This window comes from Molothrus aeneus, chromosome 12 (genome assembly GCF_037042795.1).
Source record: "Molothrus aeneus isolate 106 chromosome 12, BPBGC_Maene_1.0, whole genome shotgun sequence".
Lineage (NCBI taxonomy): Eukaryota > Metazoa > Chordata > Aves > Passeriformes > Icteridae > Molothrus > Molothrus aeneus.
In genome coordinates this window covers 11,772,917-11,789,639 of record NC_089657.1, presented here as the reverse complement: position 1 = coordinate 11,789,639, position 16,723 = coordinate 11,772,917, and the positions used below count along the sequence as shown (strand labels likewise).

Here is a 16,723-nt window from a genome sequence, read left to right as displayed (position 1 = left end):
AGGGCTGGAGGATTGCGATCAGCGTTTCCCTTTTTCCCCGAAAGCAGCGGCTGAGGAACGGACAGGAGCGCCTGGGAAACGGGACACGCAGCAGCGCCCGGCCTCGCTCCGGGGAGTTGTTTGTGCCTTTCCCATTATTATTATTTTCCGCCCCAAAGGCGGACCGGTTTATCCGCACCTTCGCGGGTGGCGAAGCCAGACCGGCACCCCGGCTGCTGCCGCTGAACTGCACCACAAACTCCGCAGAAAACGCCTGTTGATTCGGGATGCACCTCCGCTCCCCGCCCCAAAGCACACGAGTAATTGCAAATAGTAAAACTGTGATGTTTGGTTTTTGTTATTAATTATTTTAAGAAAAAATTGTGAGGTTGGGGAAAAAAGAAAAAGCATTAGCTATGTCGCAGTTCCACTGGGAAGGCTGCACTCCGTCCCAGCGTCCTTGTGCCCGGCCCGACTTGGCCAACCCTATCCCGGGTCCGGCCCGAGCACTACGAGCCGGGTCCGTCCCTGCCCTGCAGCCGGCTCGGAGCGGCCCCGCTACCCGGCCTTGCTCGTCCCGTCGGTCTCCGAGGTCGGCGCGGAGCCTGGCAATTATTTGTTTTTAATAATTTTTTTCCCGATCCAGACAGTTATTTCAAACTAATGTGACCGGGCTGAGGTTTGTCCCGCTCCCGGCTGAGCGCTGCTGTGCCTGATTTAAGGGATTTTAGCATATTTATCTCCGCGGTGCCGATTTCCAGCCGCGGGCATCCCGGCGGCGGCGCTGAAAGTCACGGCTCAGCGGCGGGGCAGCACCCGGCGGAGTCAGCCCCATGGCCGAGCCCTTCCCGCACTCCATCTCCGCTCGGCCCCCCCTCTCCCCGCTCCGCATCCCCGCACTCCCCGGCGGGACCCCCTCCGTTTTGCCGTCCCCGCCCCGCAGGGGCGTGCAGAGCCCGGGCGGGGAAAGCCCCCACGGCGCTGCCGGGCGAGATGCTGCGAGCGGGGGAAGAGGGGCGGAGGAGGGGGGTCTGCCGCGCTCCCCCCCCGGGCCGGCTCCGTTTGGGGCCGGGGGTGCGGTTGGGGGCGGTGTGGGGCGGCGGGATTGGCTGGCCCGGCCGCCGGCCCTGCGCACCCCGGCCCGTCTGCGGCGCCGCGGCCAGCTGGCGCCAGCGCTCATATAGGATGCGCGGGGATGGGACCGAGTCGGCCAGAGCAGCGGCTTTGCCATCTGAGTAACACCCTCCATCCAACCTCCTCTGCTCTTCCCGCGCTCGCTCTGCCTTTGCCCCCTCCTCTCCCTCTCCGCTTTTTAAATTCCCCCTCCGTTCTCCCCCTCTTTGCCGCACTCGCATCCTCCACGCCGGCATTCATCGCTACCCAGCCTCCCGCACCGGGTAAGTGTGGGGCGCGGGGGGGTCGCCGCGCCACTGCCAGGGCGCACTCGCTGCTTTCTCTAAACACCCTTCTCTCCACTCTTCTTCTCTACCCCCTCCCTATTTCTCCCCCTCCTTTTCCTTTTGTGTCAGTCGGAGTTCTTGCTAGAACTACGCTGTATTAGTTCTGCCGTTCTTCCTTTTTTACCCCGCTTTTGAAGCCAGCTGGAAAAACTCCTATTGACGTTTCTAGCGAGGGGTGGGGGGGGGGGGAGAACGAAACTATTTCCTTTTTTTTTTCCCTATTTTCCTTTTTTTTTCTTTCCCTTCTTTTTTCCTTTTTGTTTTTAGTTAAGAGTTTGAAATGGATCTCTGTTTATTTTGTGGGGCAGTGAGCAGGGAGAGAGCAAGGCAAGGAGTTTTGGGGACAGGATATTTTTGGAAGGGAGGAGGGGCTCTGCTTCCCCCTCCCCTTCCATGTACCTCTGGGAAAAGAAGCCGGCCGGGAGCCGGCCCGGCGAGCAGCGCACCCACGGCTGCCGAGCTCCTAAACCCTCCTTTCTCTCCCTACAGGTGCTGCCCTGGCGCTTCCCCGGACCTGCCTCCGCTGCCCGCCTGTTGACGGAGGGACACGCTGACTTCAGGGGTCCTCTCCCACGCCTCAGAGGGCGCGCTCCAGCCACCCGGCGGTTTTCTTTCTAAGAAAAGCCACCCCAATCTCTTAAAACCCATCAGGCAGCGTCCAAAGCGATCCCCCGAGCAGCACTCCCCGCCCCCACCGAGCGCCGCTCGCTCCTGGCCTGGGGGTGGCTGAAAGGGGAGGCCCAAGGCCATGGAGGTGGCCACGGATCAGCCTCGCTGGATGGCCCACCACGCCGTGCTCAACGGGCAGCACCCCGACAGCCACCACCCCGGGCTGGCCCACAACTACATGGAACCAGCGCAGCTCCTACCTCCGGATGAAGTCGACGTCTTCTTCAACCACCTGGACTCCCAGGGCAACCCTTACTACGCCAATTCCGCCCATGCCCGGGCCAGGGTCTCGTACAGCCAGGCACACGGTAAATCAGCACCCCGGCCCCTTCCCCGCCGTGCGAGCCGCGGGTGTCCTGCGCGGGGGTGAGAAGTTTCACTCGGGGCCCCTTCGGTGTGTCGGAGCCGGGGAAAAGGAGATCGAAAACAGGATAGACAGGCAGGCACGGGTGGATTTTAACCCTAGGGATAACCAAGGGCTAGCGAAGGGGAGGGAAAGAAAGGGGGGAGGTGAGAGAGGAAGGGGAAACAGTGTGCGCACGGGCTAAAACTTAGACACGGCTACTTCCCGGATGCAAAATACAAACCGATTCAAACCGGCCATGGATTTTATTTGGGGGTGTTCTTAGGAGCCGAAGAGAGAGCATTACGGCAGCTCATAAAGATAGAGCAGAAAGGGGTTTGCTGCATTTTCCTAGGAATGGGGTGGGAGGAAAGGGATTGCCTGAGTGCCCCTCCTGCTCCCCTTGCTCCTTCTGGCCGGGCTGGCTGGTATGTCCCTCAGATGGGACAGGGGGAAGGGGCTGCTGCACCAGCCTGGCTGCTCTTCCCTGGGTTGTGAAGTCTCTCCCGTGGCCGTCTGTCCTCCGGCTGCCCAACCACGGGGAGCTGGGGTCTTCCCCAGCCGCTCCGGGCTGAGCCGCCCCACGCTGACCCCACACGCTCTTGTGTTTCTACAGCCCGCCTGACCGGGAGTCAAATGTGCCGGCCTCATCTTATCCACAGCCCCGGGATCCCTTGGCTGGACAGCAGCAAGGCGGCACTGTCTGCCCATCACCACAACCCCTGGACCGTCAGCCCCTTCACTAAGACACCCCTTCACCCCTCGGCGGCCGGAGCGCCTGGGGCCATCTCGGTGTACCCGGGCAGCAGCACCTCCAGCACCGCCTCCGTGTCTTCGCTCACCCCGGCCTCGCACTCCGGCTCCCACCTCTTCGGCTTCCCCCCGACCCCTCCCAAGGAAGTGTCCCCAGACCCCAACTCCACCAGCGCCGCCTCCCCTTCTTCCTCCGCCGGGGCTCGGCAGGAGGACAAAGACAGCATCAAGTACCAAGTGTCGCTGTCGGAGGGGATGAAGATGGAGAGCGCCAGCCCGCTCAGAAGCAGCCTCACTAGCATGGGGGCCCAGCCCTCCACCCACCACCCCATCCCCACCTACCCCTCCTACGTGCCGGCAGCCCACGACTACAGCAGCAGCCTCTTCCACCCGGGCAGCTTTCTGGGGGGCCCCGCGTCCAGCTTCACCCCCAAGCCGCGGAGCAAGGCCAGGTCCTGCTCGGGTAAGTGTCGCACGCCGCGTCCCGCCTGGAAGGGCCGTGCGGGCTCTTGGGGAGAGCATGCGGGCTGCTGAGAGGCTGGGTGCTTGCGTTGGCGCGTTTCGGGACAGAGGGACAGGTGACTGCTTGGTTCTGCTTTTCTGGGTTTTTCAAAGTAGGAGATGGAGCCTGGGCTGGGCTCCTGTGGGTGCCGATGCACACAGGCGCTGGCCACAGGGCGCTCGAACGGGCCGCGGGGCACGGGACCGGGGCCGGCTGAGCCGGCAGAGCGCCTTGTACAAAGAGGGATTTATATGGAGAAAGAAACCCGAACCCTTTTCATCGGAGAAAAGCAGGCCTCAGGCTCCCCAGGGGCTCAGGCTCGATCGACCCTGCTCCCTCAAGTCAGGCAAGCCCCCATGGATGACACATGGGGACTTTCCAGCCATAGGTATTTCTCCCTCCATAATTTCCACGTCTCTCCATTAACACCACCCAAAGCTCCAGTGCAAGATGAAAGCGAAACTTCCCTGGCCTGTCCCCTTCAGATCGCAGAGGGCCTTTTTCCCTTCGCGTTTTACAAGAGCAAAAGTTCAAATATAGTTTACATACCAGTGCAAAGACTAAGGTGCCCAGTCACTGCTAACTTACTCCAGCCTAACTTTAACCAGAAAATACTTCACCCCTCGTTTTTTTTTTTACCCTGAATCAGATATATCTCTGCTTCCAAACAACTGCCTGCAGACCTTTCCCATGCTCACCCTTCATTGCATTTCTTCTAAAAGTGCGGTCCTAAATCTCTAAATTGGGCAATGAACAAAGTTTTGACCCCACTTTGAAATCACAGTAGTTATACAGCTAGACACAAATTATGACAATTTATATAATTCTACTGACCTTCTTGGTTTAGTATTCTCCCCAATGGAAGGAATTAACTGCAATATATTGGGGCTGAATTTAGACAGTCTTTTAAAAATAAAAAGGCCTATAGGCATTTGCATATGTATTCCATTGAACATATTTGCTTATGAATACACTACATGTTTTTATTTAAGTAGACAATAATTTAGAAATGTGATCTCTTTGAGTTTTGCAACAAAAATACCAGCTATTTTACAAGCTCATCAGTACTGTTTCAAATGATTCCTCGGAAGGGGAAAATACATTCTTTCTCTGCTGTTATTTCCAGGCAGTTGCTAATATGTGTATGCATTTTTAGTGCTTAGAAGAGAAGCTACAGGCAATGGGTAGCCCAAATCTCCTGAGTCTGGAATCTGGCTCAAGATCCAGGTCTCTAAAGACAAGAAGGATCCTGAGTAGCTTTTAAAAAATTTGTGTCCCATAGCCGCTGCTGATTTTTAGATGGGGGAAACAAGGACCTTTTTTCTTTTGTTTTAGAGTTGCTTCTTTTTTTTTTCCCTCTGTAAGGGAGCTCCCAGTGTAAGGAACTGGGGAAAGTTCGTGACCACTCAGTGTTTTTGTAGGAAAACTAAGACTCACGACAGGACGACTCCTGCAGCTTCCTGCCCTAGGAGGGACAAGAGCTACAAATGCAGTGCCGCAGAGCTCCCCTCATTTCTCACTCTAGACTGTGTTGTTTAAAAGCCACCCACTCCCTAGATTAAGGGAGCCCCGCTAAACTCAACATGGCCTGCCTCAGTTATTAGCAAAAAGAATTTCCTTTCCAGTTAAATACTCTAGGATTTGCATAAACGGTATTAGGAAAGATTTCTATATTAAGCAGACCTGCCCTCAAACCATCCAAGGCAAATGAACTTTTAGCAGGAAGCTCTCTGATGCAGAAACAGATATCTTGGAGTTACATGTTGTGTTTTATTTAATGCAGCCATTCTACAATGCTATGTTTACCACGTTGTACTAAAACTAATAAGGAAGGTAAACTGCTCCTTACCAAATCCAAACTGGATTGTTGAAAAATCACAGAAACAGAAAAGCACTCAAGCCTGTTTTTTACAGTAATGTCCAGTTACACTGAACTTTCTCAAAGAACAGCATTAACAGCGTTTTTATGCCTTTAGAACAAAAATAATAATTGAGACTCTGGTATTTTGTATCCTTTCCCAGTCTGCTCGGCTCTACTTTCTCATCCTGTAGCATTTGCAACAGAAAAGAAAGTGCAGAATTGGAGGTCTTTTTGCTTAGATTTATTTCTAGAAAACCTCTTCCTCTGACTCTGTCTCTGAGGTGTTGTGTGTTTGCAGGTGTGTGTTGGTGTGCATGTGCACGGGTGTTTCTGTGGCAGGGGGAACACGGGATTTCACCATCGGAGTGCAATAGATCCGGGAGGCGAGCGGTGCCCGGTGAGGACTCAGGGAGTTCTTGCTGAAATGATAACTTCCATCTGACACAATGAGAGTGTCACTCTTTCTCACTTTGCCGAGAGCGCTGCCTATTCCTGATCATGACATAAAATACTCACTGGAGCCTGGGAGTTCTTGAAACACTGAGCTCCTTGCTGCCTGTACTGTAGATGTCACTGCTGTCTGGTTGTGCTTAATTAACAGAATTAACGCACTGTTTTGACTTCTGAAAATGCAGAAAGATTTTGTGAATTTGTTTTTAAAGAAAGAAATCTGTTTTCTTCATGTTTCCATTTAGAAGGCAGAGAGTGTGTGAACTGTGGAGCCACTGCTACCCCTCTCTGGAGAAGAGACGGCACCGGGCATTACCTGTGTAACGCCTGCGGGCTCTACCACAAAATGAACGGTCAAAACCGACCTCTCATTAAACCCAAGCGAAGGCTGGTGAGTGTCTTTATTTCTCCCGGGTTTGGGGATAAATAAGGCAGCGGGACCACACACAGGCACGAGTCGGTCGTGCCTCATGGCTGCTCAGCCCCTGCGTGGAGCCGAGCTGTACTGTACCGGGGTCAGTCACGGCGAGGTCACTGCCGTGCCTCGGGGCACATCTCCCCCTCCGCCCCCGTCCCGGCAGCAGCACCGAGCCCTCGCTGTCCCGAGCCTCCCTCCGCTCACAATGCATGCGGGATATCGTGTGTCCTTCGCCCCGTTTGTCCTCAGATGACAGCTTTTAATTTAATTCCTCTTTTACTTGGCCTCTTGGGACGGTTTGGGCACACACTGGGAGCGAAAGGGTTATGAGCATGAATGTCCTCCACCATGGACTAAAAAAAAGTCCCAGCTCCAGAAAAGCAAAACAAATCAGATGAGTCAAAGCTACTGCTCCCCACTCAAAAATTATTTGTATAAAAGCCATGAAGTAATTTTCACTCTTATAGTCTCTGGCAATATTAATATTGGTTCCCTCCCCAGACAATCCCCTACTGTTAAAAAAAATCCTATTATTTTTCCATGGAGTCACCTATACTTGGTATTTTCATTTGACTGATTAAAAAAAAAAAAAAGTCCTTTCTAAGCTCCTGGTAGTAGTTTCCTATCCGGATATCTGTACGTTAAAGATAATGAAACTTTGTGTATCTGTTTCCTGACTCTAAAAGCTTTAGAGAGTTTCTATAGGCAAGCCTTGCCAGTCATGCTTGCTGTTTTGAAATTTCTAATACACTCTACTCCGCAAATAATGCGTAAAATGCTAAGAATAATAAATATATTTTTTGGAGCTTTGTGATTTATGGTGCCTAAGTCTCCTAGCTATTCGTGGGCAAATATCAACGAGGTTTAGAGAGCAGAAAATTGGCATTACTGTTCTAGCACTGGGATGGGATATAGAAGATTTCTGTCCTGAGTCAGAATTTCAGCTATGTAAGCTTCTTAATGACTTGCCTTCTAAAGTGACTGACATATAGAAAAATGTTAAGACAACAGTGTAACATTATCGTCTCTCAAGCTCAAGTGCTTTCCAGACTGAATGGGACAGGCCATAGAGTTAAGCAGCATAGTTGAGTATCAGTAAGCCATCTCAAATATGCAAACATAGGTCTCCACCTTCCAGTGTGTTGGGAGACTGTTATACTTAGCTCACTGTGCAGGGTTTGGGGGGCACTAGAGAGGTTTTCTTTTAGTGCTTAGCTGTTTAAATGTTTAGTTTTAATTGATTTACAGCTTTGTTTATTGCCCCTTTTTCCACTGTAGTTTGCTTGTTTGCGGGGGAGAGGAGGTGGCCATCTTTGGGAATTTGTTCATCTGCCCTGCAATAACAAAGTGATCGTATTAATAATGTCAGCATTTGGACGTCTGGCATTAATTGTGTTTGGGTTGCATGAGTGCATTTGCAGTAGGGGGTACCCCCTCTTTCTGCCTTTGGCCTGTTCTCACAGGCGAGTAAGGCACCGAAATATGTGAGTCTCCGAGGGCCTGATTCTTGCCTAAAGCTGCTGAACGTCCATCAGCTTTGGGAAAGTTACCAGGGCCATGGCATAAATCAGGAGCAAGTGAGAACAGAACCCTGTGCTCCTCTTGGGTGAGCAGGCCGAGCTGTGCTTCCAGCGGTGCCCGCTCCCCAATACTGAGCTCCCTGGGAATCCCACTGCCCTGGGACCGGCTCTGCTCGCAGAGATGCCCTGTGCATTCCTGTGAGCTTGGCTGGCCTTCACCCCATGGATCTCCATGGCTAATTGCAGAAATATCCAGGGACCAAGGCCCCAGGGAACGACAGCGATTGATACGCTTTAGGAAGTAAACTCCAATTTAAGAAAATATCGAGTCCTCAGCATTAATTCAGTAGCACAAAATGGTCTTGGCGTTTTGACCACTTCTAGAGGCAGGGCTGTGGGTTTCTAATAGAAAATAATTTCCCAAAATACGGGGGTGCAGTTAGTCTGTCCATAACACTTTATACGTCAGTGTCCGTGCACAAAGGACGCTTTATGGTGGGGTCTGCTAGACAAGGGCCTGTCCAGGAATGATGGGCGCCTGCAGTTCTACTTTTCCTGTTCTTGTTTTGGGAGGTGGGTGAATGTTTGGGCTTTTTTCTTTCCCCTCACCTTGGTTTCAGCAGAACAATAGTTTTATGAAAGGGTGGTGGATTTTTTGGCGGTTTTGTTTAATTTTTAGACAGTTGTTTAAGGGCTTGTCAGCCAAGGAACTAAGTAGGGACAGAGGCGGCAGACGTGTCTGCAGAATCATTGCTGCAAGGCATGAAATTTGGTTTGCTAAATATTTAAAGAAAGTTGGAGCCGGTTTTGTTTTCTCCCTTTCACTTGTAAATGCAAACTGAATTGTCAGTGATGGCTCTCATAAATACTGCACCCAGCTAAGTAATGTGGTTCATTTTCTTTTGTGTCCACCTTTCAAGGGCCAGAGTAAGGGTAAAAATCACATTCTTAAAGATTCCCTATTTTCAAACCCAGGCCCAACATTGGCAAAGACTAAAATTTGTCATTGAAGAAAAAGGCAAATGCATTTTCATGAAGGATGCATTGTAGAATCCTGAAAAAGGAAAATTTGAAAAAGTCAAGATTATTTTTTCCCCCCTCTAAAATTTTTGTTTGTGGAATAAGAGATTCACTGTTTCTCTCCTTACTTCCGTTGCACACTGAGTGCCATGCGGCTTGAAAGTTTGCATAGGATAATATTTAAATTAAAACAAAAACATAATATCCATATAACTTTAAACCGACAGCAGCTTTCCTCCAGCCCTGATACTCTGTAAAATCTTAGTTAACAAGTTCTCCCCAAACTAAATATTGAGTCCAATTCGACCTTTCTCATGATCTCCCTCCACCCGATGATACATTTTAATTTTCTTTTTCTTTTGGTTAGTCAGCGGCCAGGAGAGCAGGGACTTGTTGTGCCAACTGTCAGACAACCACCACGACCTTATGGCGACGTAATGCAAACGGGGACCCAGTTTGTAATGCCTGTGGACTCTACTATAAATTGCACAATGTGAGTATTTACTCATCTCATGTGTTGCTGCTTGCCTAGTGTGGATTGATGTCTTAACTGCATGGTGTTCACTGGGCTTTTATTGGTTTCAGGGGTTTGGTTGTTTTATTCCTTGCCCGTCTCTAAGGTTCCCCTGGGAAGTGACAGCCGTTCTTTGTCAGCATAGTGATGCTAAGTTCAGTGACATTACAATGTATTAGCTTGGCTTCTGGCTTGGGCAAACCAGGCAAAACAGAGCTGCCACACTTGGTTCTAACTAAGTGGGTTTTGTGTGCCGTTTTCCTCCAGAAACAGAGGCCATTTGGAAGGGGGTCTGTGCAGAAATTAATCTTGATGGGCTATCTTCATTTTGACTTGTAAAAAAAATAATTGTATCTAAGGCTTTGTTGTATTATTTAATTCTTTAAAAAGAAATTAATCCTAAGCAGGAACACTTGATACGTTGGAGCGTTATTTACACTGTAGGTAACAGAGGTTACGGGTACAAGATTGCTCGTCTCAGGACTGAGTTTGGGTCAGCGTGTGCCTCCTAGTTTGATCTTCTATTAGGAAATTAATGAGGACTGAGGGTAAGCCTACGGGAAAGAGAGTCATCAGCTGCCAAATTCAGTTCAATTTGTTTTTCATGTCTAGGGTTTTTTTGTCTGTGTGGTTTTATTAAACAAATCAATATAAACAAGTTCTGCAGAGAGAAACACCATTTTTTTTTTGGCCAGAAAAAGGTCTCCATCCAGGAAAAACACATGGGGGCTGTCCAAATATTTTCATTTTTGCACAATAAAGTCATTTTGTCTGCATGAGCCTGATTTTCTCATTTCTTGCAGGTGAACAGGCCTCTGACCATGAAAAAGGAAGGAATTCAGACCAGGAATAGGAAAATGTCCAACAAATCAAAGAAAAGCAAGAAAGGCTCTGAGTGCTTTGAGGAACTGTCCAAGTGCATGCAGGAGAAGTCGTCTCCCTTCAGCGCTGCTGCCCTTGCCAGTCATATGGCACCCATGGGGCATTTGCCCCCTTTCAGCCACTCTGGACACATCCTACCAACACCTACCCCCATCCACCCATCTTCCAGCATCTCATTTGGACACCCACACCCATCCAGCATGGTTACAGCTATGGGATAAAACCTGATGACCAAGAGACCCATCCAGATATTAGGAACATGGGACTTTGCCTAAGATGACAGCAAGTAAGACAATGTTCTGCCAAGAGGAGAATGTAGGGATGGCAAAAGGAGACCTTTGCTCCCATGTGGTTAACTTTTAATGCTGGACTAAAACCTTGCAAATGATGGGTCTTCTGCAGAAATGTGTAGTGGTGCCTGTAATGCACTTTGCCCCCTCAGGTATAAGAAAAAAGAACTCACCTGTTCGATACTTAATGGTCCAGCAGGAAGCAAAAGATGGCAGAAGCTGAAAGAGAAGGCTTGGAACTGGTTTTCCTTTCTCTCTTTGTTATTACTGTGAATATTGTAAAGAGATATAAGCAGCCTCCCAGGATGGAATTGGCTCACTGGAAGCCAGACATGCTGGATTTCTATTGCGGACTTTGTTTGGGATAGGGAAAAAAAAAAGAAAAAAAAGCCAAAAAAAAGAAAAGTAAAAAAACAAACAAACAAAAAAAAAAACAAACAAGAGAAAGAAAAAGGCATCTTTATTAAACCATAAGTTTTAAAATCAGACACAAAGTCATATTTATTTTGTTTTCCACAAAAGGCCTCAACCCCTCTGATTGCATGTTTTTGTGCTGTCATTTGCAATGGCTACCCTGTAAGAAAAGCTGCCTTCAAATCAAGGATAGGGGAAATGTACTCAACAGCCCTCTTGGATTACCTCCATCTATCTTCCATACCAAAGTTACCAGGAAGGAGGAAAAGATTGCGAGGGCAAGGAACAAAGCAAAAATGTAGCTGTAATACAGGATTTTAATATACCCAAGATGGTGATTATTTTGACACAATTCCTTCTTTCTTTTCCCTAACATGAAAGATTTATTTAAAAAAAGAGCCCCTCTCCCAACTACCCTATTGTTCCTCAAACCAGCCAACCTAGGTCAGACAAACTGTTGGGAAAAAACTCTGGGGAAGGCAATGCTGCACTAGCAAGGGGTGAGAGCTGCAACACAATTTTGGTAAATGCCCGTAGAAGTTCTAGCACAGCCAAAACTATATTGGGGCACAAAAACCATCCTGCTCGCAGACTCTGGAGGTTGAAGCATTTTGTTCTGTTGTGTTGGCAGCTGTCGCTTAAAAATGCAGATTAGCTGCTTGGGTAAACTTTGGGCAGTGTGGCCACCACATCCACATGCAGCCAGCGCCTGCTGTCGCAGGCACCCACCCCGGTGGAGTCCACCGGGAGGAAGGGCAGAAATGAGGCTGAGATCACTGGAGAGGGGAAAAAGAGAGACAATCAGTTTGAGCTTCACACATCCATCAAATCCCAGACACAGAGAGCTGAGGGAAAGCATCGTTCTAAGGGGAACGTCTGTTTTCCGTAGCGGATTTTATATGAAAACAAGAAAAGAACAAAAAAAAAATTATTTCTCCCATTATGAAACCATATTGTATTTAAATGACTGAAAACAAAGCTATTGCCAATGTGAAGTGTATTCTATTGATTGTTATGATCTGATGCCTCTCGTGAACACAAGCTCCAGTATAACATACGGTGTACATATTTAGGTATACTTATGATGAAAATGCCCCAATGAACAGAGGGGTTTGATAATGTAAACCACGTAAGCTTAACTCTGTGAAAAGCTTTTTATTTTATTTTTTTAAATTTTAACTATTTTGTTGTTGGGTTTTTCTTTTTCTTTTATTTTTTGGATCAAGCCAAATTGTATCTTTACTGCAAAAGTCCTGCTTTAAACAAAAAACCAGAATGAAACAAAAAAAGGATGTATGTAAATTTTTTTAAGCCTGTAATTTTTAAGCCTACTAAAATGTAGTATTTTATAATTAAGAACCAAGCAGCCATGAAAATCCTGCTTTCCTCTTTTTTTTCGGTCTGTGTAGGCATATAGGTGCACTTTGTAAAGAAGTGGAAATAAATGGGAAACTAAATTGGTTGGGAGAAATCATATGAATTTTTAGTCTACTGAGGTAAAAAATTAGGTCCTTTTTACTTTTTACCTTTTACAATGGTACAGTTGTACATTATTTGTACCCAACTCAAATTTCTGTAGGATTTGGGCAGAGGGGAAGGGGTGTGGGTGAAAGACAGGGATTACTGATACAGTTGACAAAGTGCAATATATTGTCAGTCACTGCAGCATAGACAACAGCAGTTGAGATTTAAATTATTTTGTACTTGTATCAGCATAAAAAATTCTTCAGTATTTTCTGTTTTTATTTTAATTTTTATTTTGCTTATTTTTGGATTAGTGAACTAAATTATTGTTAATTATGTACAACATGTTTATATATTGTCTGTAAAAAGTGTATGCTTTCCTCATATTCCTTCAAGGTGAATATTGCTAAGAATAATAAATACCTTTTTTGTGAAACTACCTGTGCCCTGCTTCATGTCATAAAAGCTGCTTTTAGTAGGGAGAGAAGAAAAATTGTCGTCATTGTTGCCAGTAGAATTATTAGCTTATACTTTATGCAGAGCAGGCGATGATATTTTGAAACACTAACAGGGTAGGACAAAAGAGGGTAGTTAAAGAATGATTTAGTATTGGAAGCACAGGTACAAAAGCTCATTCTCCAGTGTTGTTTTGGAGTGATGAGGTCAAGCAGTGTGCCTAAGTTTCTAAGCTAGTTTAAATTTTGGGGGAGCAGCCACATTGGAGATGATGAACAGTGGTTTCTCTTGATTTTTTTTTTTTTTTGTGTTTTATTCAAGTGTTTGAAGAAATATTTTTACATTAAAAACATATCTTAAAAGCACTGTAAACACAGAAAAGAGGCCAGCTGCTTAATGGATATCAAGCCAGGACCTGTATTAGACCAGGGAAAGTTCTCCAAAGGAATACTCTACACCTGGAAACCTGTTTCTTGCCATTTGTCATTATCAGAGGTGTGAAGGGAGCAAGGGGGGATGGCCAGCCTGGAGCTGCTCAGTGCTGCTTTGGGAACAGGGCTGCAGCCCTGAGTGCAGGGAGGTGTGCACATGGACTGGCATGTGAGGATGGAGAAAAGTGCTTACCAAACACATCTTCCATGACACCAAAACTTTGCAGCTGCTTTCATCACACAGTCGAGTTTGACCCACACAAGGAACCCCTTGGGGCCCTACAAAGTGAAGCAAAGTCTTGCACCCTGCCATGTGTAGGGGTGGGCAACAATATTTTCAAGAAAACTGCTAGTGAATTTTGGGTTTCCTCCTTTGACCCCCCCGTGGAAACCAGCTTGGGGATAACTCTACTCATTAAGGAAAAAAATGACCTGGATTCCTTTTTCTCTGTGTGTGTGTGTTTGTGTGTGTGAATTCCAGCCCTTTCTAGCAGTGCTTGTCTTTCCCCCTCCAGCCTCCTGCCCAGCCCTGGTTGCAAACCCTGCTTGTGAATACCACGGAGCTGCAGCAGCTCTTCATGTGCTGAAGGAAGAACACACAACTGGGACAAGGCCTTCCTGCATCATTTCAGATGAGTTAATAATCTCTCTAACTTGTTCAGCAAGGCTTAGTGCAAACATCCATTAAAAAAAAAAAAAAAGGAAAAAAAAGGCATTTATAGCACACTATGCAAGCTTCATTTAAAAAGAAACATATTCTTTTTCAGACAGGTTTAAAATGAGATTATAACTAAACTCAGCCTCTCTCCCTCCATCTTTGAATAGCTGAGAAATGACAACTAGCAATATGTCTTTAAAATTTGGAATAATCAAGCTGTTTGCTTTGGTTGTACGGTACACATCCCATTCAGGTTGTGATGGTGGCTTACCTGGGGGCTGCCTCTGCCTCTTTGCTGGTTTGGTTGGATCCACTGACAGAACTGGGGCCCTAATCCATCAGGCTGTCAGGAGGGGTGGTGCATCCCCCAGCGCCCGGAGGAGTGTGCTTCTCTGAGCGGGGGCTTCAGCAGTTCCTGCAACACAGATAATAAATAATCCCATGTTTGTCAGGTGGCACTAATCTGTGAAAGATCAAACCTTCTCTCTGCAATGTGTGTATTGTGTTTGTCTCCAGACATTTCGCATAGCAGAAGAAAAACAAACAGCAGGGAATGGAAATGGAGCAAGTGTGTAAAGTTCAATGTAAAGTGTAAGCACCGAGCAGATATCAAGGCAACAAATTGGGATTTATAGTCTTTTCACTACCACCAAACACTGGGGGACGGGATTTTTGTGAGGGGGGAACCCTGACATTACTTGCCTTTGGTTCCTGTTGTTGGGATTATTGTTTTAAGCGGTGCTTAATTGTCATGTCTCCACGGCCACATCAAAAGCCAAGAAGATTAGGTTACAGGGAGTGTTTGATGTCAAAATACAAAATAAATAAAAGGGAAGCTGAAAAGGTACTGTGTTTTCCATGATGTCTACTGAGGTTTTTGCTTCAAACATCCCTCTTTTTATTATTATTTTGCAAAGGTTGCGCTTTTAGTGACAAGATTTTATTTACTTACTTTCAAATGTCTCCACTGCTTTCCTGCAGCAGCTCGAAAGGGTTAATATCCCCTCTTTGATGGCAAACATGGTATAATTAACGCAAACTTCTTAAGTATCCTGGTGACCTGTAGATGGCCACATGAGAATTTTGTTATTTACTGACTTGCCAAACGTTTATTGCTTATAGAAGGACAAGTAGGAAGCAGGCATTAATTTTGATGCTGTTATCTGTGATTGCATGTAAAGTTCATAGCAGAGAGTGCCTATATGTCAACTGCAATTAAGCATTTTCCCATTTTTTAAAAAATTAATTTCACATTGGGGGAGGGGGTTGGAGCAGCAGATTTACAAACTGAGCTCCTGCCCATCCGCAGAGCAGGCGTGACACAGCCAGAAATAGGACAACTTCCCCTTACCTGCAGGCTGCAAAAGAAAACAGTCTGGCGCCATGGAGCATTTGATCCTTGGCTCCTCTGCAGAGACAGTCAAATCAGGACCAACTGTGGCAGGGCAGAGAGGGACAGTTTGTGGTGAGGCATCTCCCCTTGGAAATTAGCCTGAAAAACAAAAATGAAGCCAAAAAAAAGTGGCTATCAGGTGAGTATGTTCGTTTATCACCAACCTGGACTGGATTAGAATGCATGACCTAGAAGCAAAATGCTTTGTTTAGCCCAATTCCCTGGGCCATCTGGTCCTTGCAAGTAAGCATTTCTGAGTGAGAGTAAGTAAGTGACTGTTCTTTAAGCATGGTGATATGAGTGCAAACCAGGCTGCTCTGAGTCTAACAGATCAAACCTCAGCAGCAGGGCAGCTGGCTGGTGCCAATTCAGAGACACCATTTGCTTCAACAGCTTTGGGTGCAGTTCTCTGTGGTGCCAGCTTTGCAGTCAGCCCTGGTGGTTCAGTCTGATGTGTCCCTGCCGGATCCAGAGCTTGTCCTAAATCCAGGGCTCACATTGCACCAAGGTGCTGCTGGGAGGTCTAGGACCCCTGAGAGAGGAAAGTCATGGGAGACACTGCAGAACTGCCCTGCATTTGCAGTAAGAGCCAAGTTGTGTTTCTGAGCACTGAAAGTGCATCTGAACAAAATACGGTTGCAGGGTGAGAGACACAGCAGAGAAAACTTCCAGCAGGTACAAAGACAATAGTGAACTAACCCCTCCTTCAGGGAAAGGCTTCAACAAACCACTGAGGGAGGGAACTGCTACTGTTTGGTCTATAAAAACCTGAATCAGGGAAGTATAACGTCAACCCAGCCTGTACAGCAGCACCAGGCAGAAAACAGCCACCTGCCTGTATCCTGCACACTCCTCTCTCTATGGATCTGCACTATGGGCTGCAGGGAGTTATTTAGGGGAAAGTTGACTCTGGCTCAGGAGGGTCAAGAGCCTGTGTAAATCATTTGGAGTTGGGCCTATCAATGCCAGAATGTGAACATGGACCCTTGTTTCTTCTAACACCTGCTTCACCAAAGTCTTCCCCAAAGCTTTTAGTTTCCTCTGCCTCTTGATTCAGCTCCTGCCTGCTTTCTGTCAGGCAGAGAGTAAGCAGATTTCTTTACCTGGGACATTTTGTTGTCTATTTAGTTGTGATTTTTTGTCTCTGGTTCTTTAGTTCACTCCCAGTTGCCCACATTGGCATTCTGGTGGCTGGTTATACTGCTAGGGTGATCTCAGGGCAATTCCTACTGGATTTTGCTGTAAA

General features: G+C 47.3%; 1 protein-coding gene across 1 annotated transcript; it reads left to right on the top strand.

The window, feature by feature from the left end:
• The first annotated feature begins 2,172 nt into the window (after positions 1 to 2,172).
• GATA2 (GATA binding protein 2) lies at positions 2,173 to 12,047 on the top strand. The gene is made up of 5 exons (XM_066558123.1): positions 2,173 to 2,416; positions 3,068 to 3,667; positions 6,263 to 6,408; positions 9,343 to 9,468; positions 10,293 to 12,047. Exons 1-5 carry the CDS (start codon positions 2,188 to 2,190, stop codon positions 10,590 to 10,592), a joined length of 1,401 nt encoding a protein of 466 aa, XP_066414220.1. The 5' UTR covers positions 2,173 to 2,187; the 3' UTR covers positions 10,593 to 12,047.
• The last annotated feature ends 4,676 nt before the right edge of the window (positions 12,048 to 16,723 follow it).

Coding starts and splice junctions, on each gene's coding strand:
- GATA2 (XM_066558123.1), top strand. CDS start 2,188: ATGGAGGTGGCCACGGATCAGCCTCGCTGGATGGCCCACCACGCCGTG. Junction 3,668..6,262: donor CAAGGCCAGGTCCTGCTCGG/GTAAGTGTCGCA, acceptor GTTTCCATTTAG/AAGGCAGAGAGTGTGTGAAC. Junction 9,469..10,292: donor TCTACTATAAATTGCACAAT/GTGAGTATTTAC, acceptor CATTTCTTGCAG/GTGAACAGGCCTCTGACCAT.